This window comes from Citrus clementina, unplaced genomic scaffold (assembly GCF_000493195.1).
Source record: "Citrus clementina cultivar Clemenules unplaced genomic scaffold, Citrus_clementina_v1.0 scaffold_8, whole genome shotgun sequence".
In the NCBI taxonomy this organism is placed as follows: Eukaryota; Viridiplantae; Streptophyta; class Magnoliopsida; order Sapindales; family Rutaceae; genus Citrus; species Citrus x clementina.
Genome location: NW_006262022.1, coordinates 8,780,883 through 8,800,801, shown reverse-complemented (window position 1 = coordinate 8,800,801; position 19,919 = coordinate 8,780,883). Strand labels below are relative to the sequence as shown.

General features: G+C 34.0%; 1 protein-coding gene across 1 annotated transcript; it reads right to left on the bottom strand.

The window, feature by feature from the left end:
* Window positions 1-3,192: 3,192 nt before the first annotated feature.
* On the bottom strand, window positions 3,193-14,192 carry LOC18034812 (dynamin-related protein 3A). The gene is made up of 20 exons (XM_006423587.2): window positions 13,371-14,192; window positions 11,848-12,130; window positions 11,736-11,764; window positions 11,537-11,638; window positions 10,986-11,054; window positions 10,837-10,896; window positions 10,351-10,464; window positions 9,962-10,010; window positions 9,706-9,815; window positions 8,168-8,260; window positions 7,951-8,043; window positions 7,726-7,863; window positions 6,923-7,036; window positions 6,706-6,801; window positions 6,335-6,377; window positions 6,081-6,232; window positions 5,818-5,964; window positions 4,611-4,663; window positions 4,358-4,457; window positions 3,193-3,957 (listed from the first exon to the last, which is right to left on the bottom strand). Exons 1-20 carry the CDS (start codon window positions 13,728-13,730, stop codon window positions 3,679-3,681), a joined length of 2,484 nt encoding a protein of 827 aa, XP_006423650.1. The 5' UTR covers window positions 13,731-14,192; the 3' UTR covers window positions 3,193-3,678.
* Between the last annotated feature and the right edge of the window lie 5,727 nt (window positions 14,193-19,919).

Below are 19,919 nucleotides of genomic sequence, written 5' to 3'. Positions count from 1 at the left end.
GGTCCTATATTAGCCTTTTAAGAGCATCAATTCTTGCCATTGACTACGCCCTTGAAACTTCACTACTATAGAAATGAACTTTACTGATACTTACTTTCTGATACTTTATAAGAAAATATTAAAAAGAGTAAAAGTTTTAGACCAATTTATATTTTTAATAGTTAGGTACTAAAAGTAATGATACCATGGTATTGATAGATAAAATTTTATTACTCTAGTGTCAATAGATTAAACATCAGAATATAGTGACGCTGGGGTATCATTATCAATATTTTTTTTTATTTCAATTGAAACCAATATAAAAAAAATCATTTTAATTTTAACTTGAAGTTTAAGCAACACACTACAAGGTAATATGAAATATATTAAACCTTTAAGTTCAGGCTACAAGTTTTATTTATTAATTTAGTATGACGTAATTGGTATATATAAGAAAATAAAGAAACAGAAGAAATATTATTAAATCATATAATTTTATAGTGTTAATTGATTATTTATCTTTTTTTCTTAAACTATATAGTTTTATAGTTAATTTTGTCGTCTTTTTTTACTTATTTCTTCTGTTTAAATATCATCATATAAAAGCAGTTAGTACCAAAAAGATGGCTTTTAAGTTTCGAAAGACCATCCAAAATAAAACTAACCTTTAAATCTGACAACACACCACTGGGTAATACACATCCATTTGAAGATAAGGTAATGTATATAAACTAAAATAGTTTCTATTGATATCATAAGCCTAATTGTATCCAACACACCAGTACACCACACAGAAAAATTTTCACTCTAACTTCTATTAAAAAACTCTGGGTTTTACACTTCTATATGCACTGCATTTGAACTTATAAGTTCTTTTACTGGTTTCAATTTCTTAAATCTTGGGTTTTGTTTTGTTCTATTATAATTGTTGATTTAGTGTCTTATTAGATGTGTTAACAAGCTTGAGTCATGGATTATGTTTTCAATGATTAATGGATTTTGTTATTTTGTTGAAAATTTTATGTCGATAAAAAGTTTGTACATACCTAATTATTCTCTAGTGAGGACATCCTCATTTTGTAGATGCAACTAACCGATAAGAAAACGCATATTTTAATACACTACTAAACAAAAAAAATACAGTGTCCAATATATTAAAATTTATATTTATTTTTATTTTACCGACATCCTTACTTTAACAAAATGAGGATATCCTCGAAGGACTTTGTAAATACTTTTATTTTTTTGTTGTACTAATACTTTGGAGTGCTTGCATGTTGATTGCCACGAAGACGAATTGAAGCCATCAAAACACTGACCATGGAAAGAAGCTTGAAACGCCATCGCTACTCCGTTGAGCATCACCGAAACCTTAGTAACAATTCTTCATCTGAATTTGATTTATTTTAATGAAATGTACTAGTTTAGTGAGTAATTAACAAGAATTCTGGGTTTATTTTAATGAAACGTGTTAATTATGGTATGGTCTGTGTTGATGATCAAAGCCTATAATAAATAAATGCGTGTTTGTTTCTTGTTCTAGTTCATTATTTATTTTTGTGCTTGTACTGGTTCATTTATCTATGTTGATATTGCATTTCAAAGAAAGCTGGTAGTTGATTTTGCTTTTCTCGCTAAGCATATATGATGATTTTATCTTTTAATATGATGTTATAAATTACAGCTTTTACCATGCAAGGTTGTTAGTGCGTATTGTTTGGTTATCTTACACTTTATATTATAGAATTCATAAAGAGATTTAAAAGTCGGTCAGCGCAGAATTCTTGTTGACATCCTTCTGTGTTGAATTTGGAAAGCTTGAAGTAGTTCATGCAATTTAATTAAACTTTGGCTAACACCTTCAAATAAATGCATAGGTATTATTAATACTTGCTACGGACAGAACCTAGACATGCAGTGCTGGATTATCTGAAGAGAATTAAAAAGTATACCATTCTTAACGTTGCAATATGGAGTTCTACGATCCTCAAATGTAACTACATTTGTTCAAAAAATATTTTCTCGAAAGACATACAATTTGAACTTGGCTTGCTGAGGTTGTTCCTAATTCTACCTTTGTAAAGTGCTGAGATCATTACAAAGTCAACGGTTTAGATCTTATGACTACAATATTAATGAGACATGGTTAATGATGCTTTCAAGAATTGTTACAAAGATTTCTCTTAAGAGAGATATCCTTAGGATATCTCTCTTAAGGATATGTATGAAGATGCTGAAAAGTCCTTACATCCCGATTTAAAGCATTCAAAGTTATTAGGATCAATCAAACTTTATAATGTGAAAGGAAACTATAGGTTATTAGATAAAAAGTTTTTGACTTTGTTAGAAATCCTTACTAATCTGTTGTCAAATGAGAAAATTTGCCAACTTCAATGTACGAGTCCAAAAACCAATGAAAATATTGGGTTAATTATGAAAAAGTACGAACATGTTGAAATGATTGTATTCTTTACAGAAATGGATCAACAAATGTTACTGAAAACCGAAGATGCGGAGTATCAGGTGGCAGATAGTAAAAATGAATCCTAAAATTTTAGAAAATGAGTCACCAAAGACGTGTTACAATATTTCCACTAATTCCTAGGTTTAAAAGATTGTTCCAATCCCCCTAAAACAATAACATAACATGTCAAATAAGAGGTTTAAAGATGGCAAACTTTAACCAACAAAGTGTTGGCTCAACTGGCAATGCAGTCCACCTTAAGTGGCTTAACTGGATTTACTCTCCAGTTCGAGTCGCAGGGAAGTCGCCTTTGTTGAGAGAACATGTACCTCCCGATTCGAGCGGGGACTTCTAATATGAATTGTGGTACGAGCTCAGAGATGCCTCCCACAGTTGGGGCCCTTCCCAAGATTTCTCGTGGTTAAGACCAAAAAACTGATGGCAAACTTTGCCACCCAGCACACTCATGTCAAATAAGAGGATTAAAGGTGGCAAACTTTGCCACCCGACTCGCCAGCATGGCACTGAATTCACAAAAAATGGCCTGATTTTGCCCAACTAATGGGAAGGAAGTGTAGTGCTCAGAAATTGGCCAACTGCCATATAACCTTAATATGATTTGCCGATTAACACTTTACAGCAACAATAAAATGCATAAACTCTGCATCCACGAATCGTGGTGCTTTGAAATCCAGCCAAATCACCGTGCCAACTGAAGATACTCTTATCGGAATGTAAAAGGAACCAAATAAAAAGGAAACTCAAACCTCGAGCCAAAAACTGCATTCATCAAGCAGAGTTTATCAGTTTAAAGTAAATATTGGATAAGGCTGATGATCAAGCTGGGAACAAATGATGGAACGAATGATCTCAGCCCACAAAAATTGAATGCAACAACTATCACGAGCGCCCCTCAACAGATAAAAAATATATATATATATTAAGTACTACTACTGCTACCTCTGACAGAAGTAGGGATGCTTTGCTCCTTGTTATTCTTTCTGGAACCTTGCAAACAATGCAATTATAACCCTATATTATATAAGAGAAACAAGAAAAGAATATATGGAAGGGAAAACAATGCACGATATCTGACTTGTACATATCTAGATTAGAAAAATAACACAACTCCTTTTGAGCCAGCTTCGGATGGTGGAATTGTGATGAACTTAATAGAACAATCGAAGGGAAGGCAATGTCAGAATGAGTTTAACTCATACTAACATTCAAGTGGTTTAGTGATCAACTGTCGGATAGAGACCCGGCATGTACATACGACCACTTCCGTTAGAATCGGCGTTAGAAAAGAGATGTGATTGTAGCTCCCCTGAGTGAGACGACTTCCTGGATTTTGGGTTTTTTGGAGAAGCTGTATAGGAATCATTTGAACCACTGCTGGTAGTATACATAGACGACGTCGGCAGTCCATGGATCTTTGGCAGTCCTGTGGGATCAGCGCTCATATTGTATCCCCTCTCAACTGAATCAGCTTCTAATGGCAATTCATCCAATGTCTACCAAAAAATAAATAAATAAATAAAATTAAAAAATCATAAATATGACAGCACCCGATACATTCAGTTTTGTAATTTTATAGAAAAAGAATAGCTCCATAGAGCTTCTTTGATACGTCAAACCCATGAACATGCATCAACTTATATAACCTGGAAGTTTGTGATCTTAAGTTTACTAATAGGCTTGTGTCCATGATCCAAAAAACAATCTTAACACTCGTCATATGTAAAGCCAAAATGGAAACATAGATGCATAAATGTCGACAAACAACCAAAGCTTGATAAGAAAAAATAAATAAATATAAAAATAAAAAAAGCTAGGCTAAAGTTGTAAAATAATAATAGGGCAATGCTCTCGATTTTTGTCAACAATACAGATTAAGGAGCAGGGAAAACCCACCCGAAAAGCTTGCTGAAGAACTCGGAGTGTGTCTCGTGTACGCTTTCTCTTCATTGCTACCTCCTCAGGCTCCTGAAGCATCTCTTCAAACAGGTTTTCTCTGTTATGGATCATAAGAAACAATGTAATCGATGGTCAACAAATGGGAAGTTCACTGACAACTTAGTTATTTCCAAGTTGAAGATAGAACAGGATTGTTCATTGGGGTTTGTGCTGTGAGGGAAGGAGAAGATTTAATAAAAATCAAAATCACCTGTAAAGCTTTTTAATGAAGACATTATGCAGCTCACGTTTGGTATGATTCACCTGGACACATAAACCAATGATGAAGAAATAGATGTCATTATTTAGATAATGCCTTGAAATTGGGCAGGTCAGATCCACAAGGCAATAACACAAACTACTTAAAAAACAACTAAATACTGTTGAAAAGAGATACATCATAAAGATAGATTCATAATACAGAAAACAATTACAGAGCATAAAGGAAGGCGACGGCTTATTTAGCAACAAAATTCCATTGATTGTACCAGAGACCTGAGATTGAATGCTTGCTTAGGTAGCTAAGCGAGAGCACTGAGCCATCAGACCATAAAATTATTAATTTAAAGGTATTAAATAACAAGAATGCAAAGTGGTTAATAACAATTTTGATTTTCATTTGCCTTTTCTCCACAAAGAAATGATGTTTTAATATTTATGTGGTGATTGATTATTTTTAATTTATATTTAATTTTGATACCAGAAATCCCTCGACCTATCTATTCTCACCGAATTCTAAACTAGAGTATGGACTACTGCCACCAAGCTAGGGTAGGGACTACTGCCACGTAGTGCAAACTTTGTAGCCAGGAGCTCATGGAATATTAACCTTAGGTGGATCCAAGGGGATTTTAACCCCTGACCCCTTGGCTGAATCCAAGGGTCCTTTACCACACCATCCAACCGTTTGGGATTTGCACATATGGTGATTATTAACAAATCCTCTCAATGTCCCAGCAAAATTTGCAACAATCTGTTTTACATAATGTGTGAATTCAAAAGGATAATACAAGTGGGTGAAAAGGCTACAGAGGCCCACATGCTTGATATTAAGCTATAGTCATCTTACCAAAAGAACCACCTACTTCTCACATGTAGCACCTGAATTTCAACAGCTGCTGGAAGGCATGAGTGGACATCACGAGACCACACAGAATCAGTTGAACTCTCTCAAACTGGATATAAAGTTTTCTTTAAAACATGCACTGTGATAACATGTTTCACTAGTGTGCAGTCCACATATACTGCTCATACGGAGATCCAGTCATATAGATACAAAACCTTGGTACACTAGAAAAGAAGTTTGTTCTAGCACTAGAAACCAAACGCTACTAAATAAGAACCATCATAATCCAAAAATTTTGTGTCAGTCAATTAGTAGAGCAAATCAGCAAAAAATAATAAAGTTCAGGATTTACCAGGAAATGCATAACTGCTTTAGGTATTGAGTCCTCAATATTCTTCCGAACAATATCATAGTATGATCTCAACAGCAATTTTGTCACTGCAATTTCAACATTCTCCTGTTCTGAATGGCTTTCTGAGGGCCTCAAGATGGTTGGAGGCTAAAAATTTATCCACCATATGCATGTTAGTGCAAATTTTTTTCGAGGAAAAAATCAAAGGGAAACACATCAGCTAAGCCTGCTGAGATCCTCAACAGATAACCTCAAGCAGATACCTCTCTCAAATGGATCATAACAAAAGCATGCTCCACGTTCTGGACAGGCTCACTGAATGGCTTGTTTGTTACGCTCTCCTTGCCAGCAGGCACACGGTTATCACTCCCCCCAAAAATTGATGAAATCCCCCAACTTGAACCACTTGTGTTTCCTGATTAATCATAATATTATTGCGTATCTTATAAACTGCTTGATAGTTTTAAAATAATGGAGAGAAAAACATTTAATGGCTTCTTTCAAGTAACAACATTACCAGCGGGAGCTACTTTTTCAACTTCCACTGTAGGACGAACTCCCTGCAAGCAACCAAACACATATAATTAGACAAATCAAGGGTGACTAATCATTGAGATTTTAGAATGCTTCCTTTTTGTATAGTTACCATGCACCCCACCCCATCCCACCCCAAATTAAACTAATGTCCCTCCACAGTTGCTGTGAGGAGGATTCAAAAAACCTTGACCTCTTGTTTCCACCGCTAGAGGCCAAACCAACTGGGCCACGTCCCTCACTTGCTCCCCTAGCTTAAGAGCAATGCAGGCAACAAGAAAGAGCGAAATATTTTGAAGCAAAGAGAAAGGGATGCTTGTTTGCCTAGAAAAAGTAAATAAATAGTTTTCATGCCTGATCAGCCATGATTCCATTGACTTGTCTTGCAAGAATAGCTCGAGACTTTAAGCTTCTCTCGGAGCTTGGTGCCTTATCGGGTTCCACACCATCCTAATTAACCAAAGGAAACAACAGGAGCAAAAGATGAAATATAAATTATGGGAGCAAACAAGACTTTGCATACTATACAATGATAAAAATTGACATAAGTGTTAAAGCAGAACATATTTACCTTATGCCTGGTTATGGGCAAAGGAACCTTAGAAGACTTGATCTGCTGCAGTGCAATTTCCACAGCTTTACTTCCACCAATAAAATTTGGATGGGAAGTGTTTATATAGTCCATCTGCGAATTTATTTGTTATACAGGGAAAATCTCGTGAGCATCTTAAAAGCACAGATGAATTTCAAGAAGTGTATCAGCAATGACAAGTCGATAAATTGTCCATATATTAAACGAACAATTAGAACTTAAAAAAGAAAAAAAAAGGCAGAAGATGTGTAAACACAATGCAGCACTAATCATTGTTTCAAGGGTCGCATTAGTTACAACAGTAAGATTCGTAGAAAAGTGATAATCATAATGTGATAAGGCATCAGATTATAAAGAAATTCTGCCATTTCAAGCACCAGATATGATGGTTGTCTTTGTGAGCAATAAAATATGAAGTAAACATTGCAGATTAGGAGAAGGCCATAAGTCTGCAACCGGCGCTTAAATTAAGAATTGAATTTCCATTGTTGCTGTGACATGAACAGAGAAGTCAAGGACCGGCCAATTAAAAAACAACACATAGACTCACCTCTGAATGAAACTACAATAAATTCCAACAAGCAGAAACATGGAAACAAGTAACGTTTCCAATTACAGTTGGAACAGTTTACTGATACTGGTTTACTGGTATTTGCCAGATTTTACTGATCGGAACCAAGAATTACAAAGTCCTTGATCAGAAGGGAACAACAAACCATTCACATCTAAAACTTATAGCAGCATGTAGCAATTAGATCTCAGGGGATCAGGGTCTCACATACCTCCATTTCAATGATATGTCCAATCATTGTCTCGGAGGGCTCAAGGCCTTCTCGCAGAAAGTTCCCGATGACCTCATCCATACGCTTTCTAAGAACAGGAAAGCGCTGCAGTTCATTCACAAGACAGTGATGGCTAATCTGCAGCAGAAAATCTCGTTAGAAATTCGACAACAGCATAAGATGGTGACATGAGCTTGCACATATAGCATGTAAACAATCCTCTACCTTTATTAACTCATCATATATGAACCTCGCACACTGAAGACTAGGATCCAACAAGCGAGCAATTTGCCTTCGAATAAGAACTTCGAACGGCACCTATTCACAAGGGAATAAGAAATAAACAATATGCTTTCCACTAAAGGGGAAACAAAATTGACCAGCCAATGTTGAAACAAGGAGCAATTTAACAACACTCTAGAAAAGAAACCAATGAACCCACGTCTGGTACAAATAGTGCAGATTTGGGACCAGTTGCATTCTGAATAGCAGTTCGAATGTCATCGTCAGTCAAGTCCTCACAGGGATCAACCTCCTGTATGAGTAAGTAAACCCCATTAGAACCAGAGTTAATAGCACTTTTAAAAGAAGTTTAACATCACATGTGCAAAGAAAGAAGCCGTTCGCACTAGCTAGATCTATCCAACTGAATCTTTTCAGACAAGAAATAACACTACATCCCTCATAAACAAAAGTGTTAGTTAGTGCAGCAATTTTCATTCAACCGAATCTTACTACACAAGAGGAAACAAACTACCAGACTTAATCTTCAACTCTTTCCCGACAAAGGTTTACACTACCACACTAAACAAAAAACAAAAGAGATACCCATGTCCCTCGCCCCATGTTCATGTGGACATCCAACAAACAAGGACCATAAAGAAATGAGATTAAATTCTAAAATGAGATGGGAGGTAAAAAATTGTATCACCAATAGTTGACAGAGTAATTTCAAAGTAATTGACTTCATCATTAATTACTCCTATGCATTGACAAGCAAACACAGACAAACAAATATGTTCCACTGACTAGATTCAGCAAAATATTACTACTCTACCATGTCTCAGTGCTCTTTTAAACGGGACCGCAACTTTCTGTATAGGATTTTCCATTTTAGATACCATAGGTCCATGTGAAGCACAAACATTTCCTCTGAGCCTTTGCTAAATCAAGTAGAACATTTAAGCAAGAGACAACAATGTGGCATCATTTAATCAGTAAATAAACCAGTAATTAAGAGATTATTGAGTAGTTGTAGTGTACTAGTCAATTGCATTGGATTGATCTAGTCTTTCCCTCTTCAAAGTCAGGAAAATCAAAAAATTATTTACAAATTAATACTCCTACAAGAGGCAAGCTTCAAGTTTCTTTCAGCATCTGCCTCCTTTAATTTTTTTTTTCGAGCCTCTGCTCTTACTTCCTTTCCTTTTTCCTCTCGACTGTGATGAATCCATAACTCTCAAGGACAATGTTTCTACCCTCAACACTTGCTTAGGTGAATTCCTCTGTTGCAAGTCTTACATAAGCCTTATAGTTTACCATCTTCATTATACAACATAATCCATCCAAGGCTTGGGTGTCAAGTATTTTTAATGTCAAATGCTGCCAACTCAAGAGACTATTCAACTTATTTGGACCCATGCAAGAAGAATGTGAGCTATAGGATTCTCTGTAGGTTTGACGAGGAGAACTTAAGACCATATCTAAAAGAATTCAATGATTGTTACTATTACAGTATTCTCTTATCCTATCACCAACCAAAAGAGGCATTAGCCTATCAAAGGAAGATGGATCCTATAAACGAGATGGAGAACTGAAAACAAACAATTATGCAAAAAAAAAAAATGAGCAAGCTTCAACAAAAGATGTCAAAACAAAATGCATAAAGATGAAAACCTGTATCATACAACTCCAAAATGAAGTGTCAGACTCAATATTCAATAATTCAGTTACCCCTTCTCATGATGTCATAATACCTACCTCTAAGCTCTTCACAAAGATTGACTGAAAAATATAGTGAATTCGTGCCCCGCCAGAAAGCTCAGATGTTGACATTTCTTCATTCTTTCCCTCCACCATTGAAGAAAATGCTGTTCCCACAAGAAATTTACAACATCACAATTGAGATAAAGGATAAAAGCAACTTAGCAAAACATAAAAGATACAAATTGTGGATCTGTGTTAAGATAATTTGTCTACAGAACAAATTACAACAATTATGCATTAAAATATTTACCTTCGGAGTATTTAGAAAGAATATTCAGGAGTAGAGCTCCCTGACCAGCCTATGCAACACAAACGTTGACAAGTAATAAGTCATAACATTAGTAAACATCATCCATGAGAAAGAGCAGTCAATTCATGCTCAAATTAAGTAAGAGACATTAGTAAGTATTAGCAAACAAAGGCAGACAATAGATGGAAATGAAAAAGAAAGCATTATGAAACTCAAGCACCGAAAACAAAAAATTTAGAATTCTAATAAGATGAATGGGGGGTGCAGCATTGAAGTCTTTTCTGCCTAGGAGGAAACTCATTATGTTGAACTGAGAATAATATGCCAATCAAAAGACCAATGATGGCAACCAAGTTGTTATGACACTATCAATAAACAATCATACATGCCTTTGATTCTGTGATTTCCCCGTAGCTTGCATGCTCCTTTGCAACAGAAACTAATGCAGAGCTAATGCGTGACTTCAACCCAGGAAGTATAGCCTTGATATGTTGTACAAGAATCTGCAAAAAAAAAAGAGTGTAAAATACAATAGCGAATTTAGAGATTCATCAAAATGTTGCCCTGTGTTAGGGCCTAGATCTATTACCCTACACAACCAACTCAATCTAGTTTGAAAGCCAGCTTTGAGTTGAATTTAGGTTCAGATTTAAAGAAGCAACCCAATACCATGAGGAGGATATTAAAATCATGAAATAAAGAAGCGGAAGAGGAAATGTCCCCAAATACACAATGTAAGACAGGACAAAGAGCAGGGAAGGAAGTGTAGAATGCATAAATGTAAGAGCAGATGCCGATCACTCAACATCTACTTTCATATATCTAATCATATTCTTATACAATATTGGCACTAGAGAATATTTAACATGCTCTACCTGGTTCAACTTCTTTGCCAACTGAGGAACACCACAACGATCTGCTAGACCATTATATACCTGATCAATAGCATAAACAAAGAAAACGTGGAAAAATTGATGAATTTACAACAAATTAAAACCAATGCAAAGTAGGCAGTCAGTCATACAGGGCGACTACGGAAGAACTTTTCCTCAGCCACTAGTGCATCCTTGATACTCCGGTTGAACATAATATCCTGTTATGAGAATGACAATTAACGGGACATCAAAATCTTAGTCCGTCAATGAAAGAGATTGATGGAACACTTTTAAGTAAATTATTGAACAACATTTAGATCAACAGCAAAACAACAATACTGTGATTGATGATGCAACGATGACAATACCATGACAGAACAGTAAAAATCAAAGATTAGTGGTAGCATTAATGAATGTGATAACTACCAGCCACAACAAAACTGTTATAACTACTTAGATTCTTAATAAAGAGTATAGATTAGGGCTGATTTTACGCCATCTACCATAGTCTACATGAGCATTTTGCTGGGTATTCAGTAAGACATCCAAAAACGAGTTGTCAATAGACATGAACCGCACATATGAAGTTCAAGATAATTTGTGTAGTCCAAAAACTGTCAACCTCAAGTCCTATAAAGCAAACAAATCAATAGGAGACACAACTACTGAACACAGTATTCCAACAAAAATAGAAAGTTACCTCCTGACTCCTATTCACAACACCAACATAACCAAGCCGAAGCGGAATCACTTTTCCGAGTAACAAATTACGGGCATCAGTACCTCTGTCCATAATATCCAACTGAAGTCACAAAGAAAATATATCTAACCTCATTAGAAAAAGGAACATCCAGCAAATGTCGGTCAAACAATATATAGATAAATCATTCTAAATTCACCTTTGTGATTATGCCTATGGTTCTATAACCTGCCAACAGAAATGTAGCGGGTAAGTGTAAAAAGAAAAAAGCATGCAACAAACCCAGAATGGATAATGAACGCAGATGTTACCATCCGGATCAGCAATTCCAGCAATTTGAAGGGCATCTGAGTTTGCCAAATCTGAATTTGCCGGTGTAACTGCAAGAATTAGACAACTTGGTTGCTTGATATATGACATAATCATCGTTCTAATTCGTGCTTCAATATCAGCTGGCTGCTCACCAACTGGGACCTTTGTTATACCAGGCAGATCCACAAGTGTGATATCAAGAACGTGAGGTGAAAAAATCTTCAAACGGATTTGCTTGTCTGACACACCTTTGTTTCCTCCAGCTTCCTTGTCAGTTTGAGCCTGGAGGAAATTGAATTATGAAAAAAATAATAAAAATTATAGGCAAAGAATGACTTATAGGAAATAGACTATCATTAAAATTATACAAATTTTCTCAGTAAAACTTGAGAAAACGTAAGTTAATTGGTGAATTCAATAAGAGTACATAAATTCATGGTAAATTTAATAAGAGTACATACATTCATCCTCCTGCCAACATATATGCAACTATCTAAAATGGCATCAAATTCTCCAAAACCATCACTCAATATTGTTGAACAGGGGTGTTAGGATCACTTTATCTCCTAAGAGCTAAGATGGGAAACCTTATCTACTTCATTGTTGTTTAAGTGTAGTTTGAAATCTATCATAGTTAAACTCTATTCCTACTTTAATAAAATTTTGCAGCACCAACGTTGCCAATCATTGCAATTCCACAGAAAATTCGATGGATGGGCAAGTCCATCAGGGAGAACTCCACTTAACGCTAGAAGACCACAGGAAAAATGGCAGTCCCACTCACTCCTGCTATGTCCAAATACCCAGAAAACATCATTATCTCAAACGTCTACCCAACTTTCCCCCATGGTATTGCCAGAAATGAGTCACTCTTCAAAAGTAAGTCCTTGAAAGCATTGCTGAGACAGAAGCAGATAAACTTCGTAAAAGGGGTTTACAATAGCTACTGTGCCCTCACTTCTTTTACAACACTACACTTGGAAAAAAAAAAAACTTTTTAACTTTATTGACTTCCCTACATATGTAACACTCACCTCTAATCATTTCATGTCACCAAATAATTCTTTCATTGGATTTTCTTAATTAAATATCTGCATGTTTATCAATTCATTCAGGTTTCAAACCTAGTTACATCAGGTCTGTCAAGTAACTAAAGAAAACAACCCTACCACTAGAAACTGAAAACACTTTCAGCCTATGCTTTTTAATTGACTAACCAACATTTATATCCGTAGAGACAGTAACTATCCCTTTCTTGTCTCTGAAGTTACCAAAGCTAAATTTCACATTTTCAACCTCACTAAGAACAGGCACATCATAATTTCAATAACACACCAATAAACCTAAGGAACATTACACTCAACAAATTAACTTAAAACTCTCTATCCTCATGTGTTCAACTTCAAAAAAGATCAATTATTTAATGAAGAAATTTTCTATTTTCGCTAGTTCCTTCACACTCTCTAAACAATTTACATTAACTTAATGAACTTAGTTAAAAAAATTAAAAAAAAAAAACCACCTGAATCTCTCTCCTGATCTCGGAAAAATCATAAAACCTTTTCCCAGGCAAGTGCAAGAACTCGCCGTACTCCTCATCAGTTTTGGTCTGCAAGAGCTGAAGCACGAGAGGGCGGCGCGTGCAAATATCGTTACCACGTGGCAAGAAATCGCGACCTACGAGTGCCTCGAGCACGCTCGATTTGCCACTGCTCTGGCTACCAACCACCGCCACCTGCGGCAGCTCGATCGTCGACTGACTCCCCAGCTGCGCGAATATGTCCTGTAGCTTGTTGACCAAAGGTATCACGGAGCCTCCCAACGGCACCGCAGACGGCTGCGATTGAGCAGCCGTCGTGTTTGTAGCTGGTTCGTCAGCCATAGATCAGAAAGCTAGGGTTTTGTAAAAATTAGTGTTTTGAAATAATGAAACTATGCCGTTTTCGGGGGAGAGAGAGACAGATGGAAGAGGGATCTTTTGATCGATTGAATATGCAGCAGTGTGATGCAAGTGGTGTGCGTGTGTGGTGGTGAGGGGAAATTTCGAAAGAATGGAGGCGGAGGATAAAATGAGCGGTGGGTGTTAGAGGGGTTAACGTGCGCCCCTTTTGATTTTGTGTTTGTGTTGTGGGTGAACTGAAAAAAAAAAAAAAGAGAAGGACGCCGTGTGTTCTGCGTGAATTGTGATTTGATTATTTTAATTTTATTAAAAAAATATTTTTTGTGAATTCAAAATTATCGGGGGACAGGAGCTTTTTGCTTTGCTTGTCAGTTTTCAGTTTCAGTTTGCAATTGGCAATATCATTGGAGAGGTAGCCTATCTCTATCACACGGTATCAACCTGTTGAAAGTTTTTACTTTATTACAAATTTAAAATTTCATAATAAACATAGAATTTGAATGAAAATATAAGGGGTTTATCTTGGCCATGGATCAAATTGTGTAATACTCTTTCCTCTTTCTTGGTGAACAAGAATTACTATTTATAGAGTTATAGATGTAAGTTTACTTCTTAAAAAAAAAAAAGATAGATGCATTTAGATGTGTTTGGTGCTACATTATAGCCTATTCTGTATTAAAAAATAAATTAAAATCATACCATTTTATATAAATAATTACGATATGCACAAAAATTCAGAATTCAGATTAAAAAAATAAAACTCGTGAGGCAACCTAAGAGCCTTAATTTCAAAATGAAGCTCCAGTAATAGATATGCATGATATACATTCCAATTTGTTTCTTCAAAAAATTAAAAGCAGTAACACAAGGAGATTAGATAGATAAAAAACTAAAAGCATTGTTTGACGGGCTTTTGGGTTTAATTAGTAGTTTATTTTTTGTAATAAAACTCTTCTTTTTTTCTTTTTTTTTTGGGAGCTGCCATTTACAAAAGAAAAGATTATTCACCGATCAAATTGGACGTGAAAGATTTCTTTTGGGGAAGACTTTAAATACTTATGCTGCTTTTGACTCTAAATGTGTGCCTTTTGATGGTTTTGGTTATTAATGCAGAGTGAATATGCTGCCCTTCACTCGGCAATTCCTATTGGGGACGATTTATAATGATATAAAATAATTGATGTTAGTTTTATTATATAAATAATTAGTTGTGAAGAGAATTAGTTAAATATTGATAAAATTTATTTTTAAAAGTTCAGCGAGTTAAAAACAATCATATATATTTGATAAATCTTATTGTTAACGTATGTGTTTGATAAATTTTATTGTTAAACTATTGTAAGAATGTAAATGATTGAATTAAACAAAATATTGAATAAAATTTATTTAAACATTTATAAACCTAAATATAAAGTATTTTTTATGAGTAATGATACAGCCACAAACTCTTGTACAAATTTATTTTGTACAAACTGATGTGGCATAATAAGATTGCTTGAATTAAATATCACTTGGCCCACATGATTTTTTTTATTAATTTATATTTTCATTCAGCCAATGAATTAATTCCACGTCAGTTTGTACAAGAGTTTGTGGCTGTATCATTACTCATTTTTTATTGTGTATTTATAATAATTGATAATTAAATAAATATGTTATATTATTATTTTTACTTTTTATTTTGTTATCTTGATATAATTGGTAATAATATTGATCTCTTTAAAATTAATGATTTTATTTCTTAATTAATAAGGATAGTTTTAAATTTTTATAATATATATGAGGATATATATAGAATTGTATTAAATATAAAAGTAATTCTCAAAATTAGATTTTAAAAAGCTACTATGTTCTTGCTCTTCAAAAAATTTGCTAGAGAGTAAAATCATTTTTCCAAAATTGACTTTTAAAAAAATTTACCAAACACTAAAATTAACTTTCAACTTTTCAAAATCACTTGTTGAGCTTGCCAAACGCAATCCCAAATAGACCATTAATCTAGATTCAAAAGTTATTTAATTTTCCTTCCACACACTGCTGTAATGTTCTAATGATAATGTCAACTAGTGTATGCAATTTTATTAAGTTAAAAACTTCAAAAGTGTTGCACTGCTGGAATGTTCTAATGATAATGTCAATTGGTTTGTGCAATCTTATTAAGTTAAAACTTCAAAAGTGTGGTAGTATTGGCTAGCTAATGATGTTTCGGGTCCATGGTTACATCTAATTTCATGGTTGGGACCTTCATATATCTATTATCAAATGAGTTGCCTTATGGTGCGTTGAATGTTCAACAATGTTAGGAAATATATCTTATTTTTCAGTAACAATTTCTTAGGATATTTTCTATTTAGCAGGACTCATATTTAAGGAATAAGTAATTTTTCATTTAGAATTTGACTTATTCAAAGAGGAATATAACTAGTATAAGAAAATGAATACTCCTTCAACAAGAAATAATCACTATATATAGGGAGGTTGAGTTCACTTATTTGTATGTAATTAGTTATCCATAAGTAGATAATTTTTAGTGTAAGGGAATCGAAGGTCTATTGAGAGAATAGATGTTATTGAAGTTTCCGGTATGAGGAGAAATTCTAAAGTGATCGTAATAATTTTTCACATAGTGAATTTTTCTCTTGTCGTCCTTGGCAGCTGTGGTTTTTCTCCAATATAAGAGTTTTCCACGTAAATTCTTATGTTGTGTGATAATTTTATTCTCATCTATTTTATGTACATTATTGGTTTGATATTTTTGCTTGCAAGATTTTTGGTGGGATTAAAATTCTCTAACAAGTGGTATTAGAGTCAAGTTCCAACACAGAACAAACACATAAGCAGTGAGGTTTTCAAACCTATGAAGGTATAAATAAGAAAGTTTGATGGAATAATCAATTTTGCCTTATTCCAAGTTCAAGTTAAGGATATATTGATTCAATCTGATTACATAAGAAAAACAATGACGATATAAAATCTATTTCCGCTAGCGGAAACCCCTAAGGGTGTGTAGACAATCAAGGCACCTAAAAGAAGATTGTTGTAATAGGGCAAGTTTAGCAGATAGCTCTAAATCAGTAGATAGAGATACTGATAATGTCAGCTAGTGTTGTGTCTCTTTTCTCCATGAGAGACTTTTTTATCTTTTTGGCATGCCATGGAAGAGAATGTATTATTGTTAGCGAGTCTACAAGAATTGCAAATAAGACATGATTTGGCATTTACGCAAGATGTGTGGTAGAATTTTTATGTTGATGACTGAAGACTCTCAAGGAAGCCAAACATGAGAGCGTATTTTTAGCAAGGTGATCGACATGTGCCGAATATATGTACTTTAGATATAGAGGAGTATGATAATTCTTGGAATAGATAATTATGGTTGCTGGATAGAGGATATATGTCTTATTTTTCAATAAGAATTTCCTAAGATATTTTCTTATTTAGTAAGACTTTTATATAAGGAATAAGTAATTTTTCCTTTGGGATTTGACTTATTCAAAAAGAAATACAACTAATATAAGAAAAGAAATATTTTTCCAATAAGAAATAATCACTATGTATAGGGAGGTTGAATTCACTTGTTTATATAATATAACAATCAGTTCTTTGTAAGTAGACAATTTCTAGTGCAAGGAAAATCAAAGGTCTATTAAAAGATTGGATGTCATTGGAGTTTTGGATGTGAGGAAAAATTTTAAAGTGATTATAATAATTTTTCACATAGTGGATTTTTCTCTTGTTGTCCTTAGCAGCCGTGGTTTTTCTCCAATACAAGAAAAGTTATTCACGTAAATTCTTATGTTGTGTGATTAGTTTTACTCTCCATCTATTCTCTGTTTATTATTGGTTTGATATTTTTGCTTGCTAGATCTTGGGTGAAATTAAAATTCGCTAACAAGCAACAGATTCAAAATCCATTTTTCCTTTGATGCGTTAGCAATTTTCATGTTTCATGTGCTTGTGTACTAAAATACTATATATATACATGCCCGTCTTGGCCTCTTCAATTTGTAATGTTTCTTGATACCTTTTGACGAATTATCATATTATTTAGTCTTTTGTTTAATGTGCTATATGAATCTAGGAAAATCTTGACAAGGATGTTCGATCCTTAATCCAACGTTGGGCTTATATGTGAATAATTATGTATTGCAGATTGTCATATAAGGTTAAGTCCAATTAAAAGTGATTTGTTAAAGTTTACAGTAATATGGGTGTCAATGTATCTAAATGGGTGTGGGCCTTTAATGTGGAGATATTTAAGGGTAATTTCAATTTGTATGATAAATTGAAATAGAAATACTTAAAGATAATAGAAAAAGTTATCTATATAAGTAGTTATGGTCCCCATATCACACATATCGTTCTCTTATTTCTAACATTCCATCATCAAAAAAAGTAAAAAGAAATTTAAAGGATTCTCTAAGAGAACTTATTGATCTAGAAGACAAACCACATGACTCTAGAGCGTAATTAACCACTATGGATTCGAGTAAGCTTTCGTATATTCTGTTCTTAATTCTTGATTATACAATATAAATGTTCCTGAATTATAAATGATAGTTTTCACTAAAGGTTTAATTATTATTCTAACAGAGGACTCTCTAATTGTTGGTTATGTTATTGTAGGAGCAAACTTCCTTGAATACTAGGAAATGACGATCATCTCCTTGCCTTAAAGCTTCCACAACTTCAAGGATCGATTATGTACCTGCAAAAGATACTCTGACACTTAATTTAGTGTTTGGTTGATAAGAAAATACAAGAAAATCAAAGAGAGAATGTAATGTTTAGTCTCATCATGAATAGAGAGATAGACATTCTCCAGACTAAAGAGTACATTCTCTTTTTGATTTTCTTGTATTTTTTAATCACCAAAGTAAACTAATAGTTTAATTATCCGTATTACTTTAATGATATGTTTACTCCCCGAATTGAGGAATCGAAGTTCAGAATCTGAATCATTAATAACGTTTACTTTGCAAAGAAGAGATAAGAACGAAATCAAAATCGTGGAGTCCATCCTAATTTAGGAATGTGGACTAAGAGACTAATTTCCAAGGGGGTTGGAAAGCAGTCTCTCACTCCTAGGATTACCACATTTGCCCCAACAAAATTTTAAATTTCCAAACATACCTACACTAAATTAAAAAAAATAAATAGCAAGAAAAAGGCAAACATTTTGAACCCTTAAGAAAGCCTCTATTGAACCCTCACAAACAAGCCTCCATTGTAGCCAAACATTTCTAACCTACACCGAAGTAGCAGCTCCCTAAATCGCGTTAAACATCAGCACAAATTGCATGTTAGTGCACTGAAGTAGCAGCTCCCCAAATCGTAGCAGCAACACTCGCCAGCCGATCTCACATGGAAGCATCAACCATGTTGCCTCCGTTGGCAACAGTTGCAGTCCATGATGATGATGATATTTTCTTTTCTTTTTTTTAATGATGATGATGATTTTTTTATATTTTTATTTTTTAAAAAATGATGATAATTATTATTCTCATTATTATTTGAGAAACTAGTGATGGTGATTTTTGTTATTATTATGTTGCTGATGATGATCTTTTATTCTAATTATTTTCTTGATGATGATGGTTTATGATTTTGATTATTTTGTTGTTGTTTTGATGATGATGATGATTGCTGTTATTGTTGTTGTTGTTATTGTCTTGCAGATATTTCCATATACATAATATTATTATTTTGAAATAAGGCTGTAATATAATTCAGAAAAGAGTTTGTTTCAGAAATAAATATTTTCTATTATAATTAACACCCACTGTTTTCTTTCTAAAAAAAAGTTTTGCATGTCAATAAAAAATTGCTTTTTTAAGAAATTGTAAATAGATTGAGTTATATGCAGCCATAGAGGCCCAACAAAAGCCCAATAAAATGTAGTGTCATTTCCAGCCGAATATTCATATTGTTGATTCCTTTCTTCATTTTTTTTCCCTGAAAAGTAAAAAATAAAAAAATAAAACGAAAAAGAAAAAACTCGAAGACCCCCAAATTTTTTTATTATACAATATCCAAAAATCCAGGTAACGGTGATGATATCGTCAACAGGTACTAATCCCGCACGGTCATCCCCACGGTATTCTTACACATCCAACATTGATAGCTCAAAATTCTAATTATCCCAAAAATACATCCAATAAAAACCTGACA

Bases quoted from the DNA above. Each gene is read 5' to 3' on its own strand.
- LOC18034812 (XM_006423587.2), bottom strand. From the start codon at position 13,730: ATGGCTGACGAACCAGCTACAAACACGACGGCTGCTCAATCGCAGCCG. The intron at 6,802-6,922 runs GTAAATATGTTC...TTGGTTAATTAG, and splicing joins TGCCCATAACCAGGCATAAG to GATGGTGTGGAACCCGATAA. The intron at 4,664-5,817 runs GTAAATCCTGAA...TTATGTGTCCAG, and splicing joins AAGCAGTTATGCATTTCCTG to GTGAATCATACCAAACGTGA.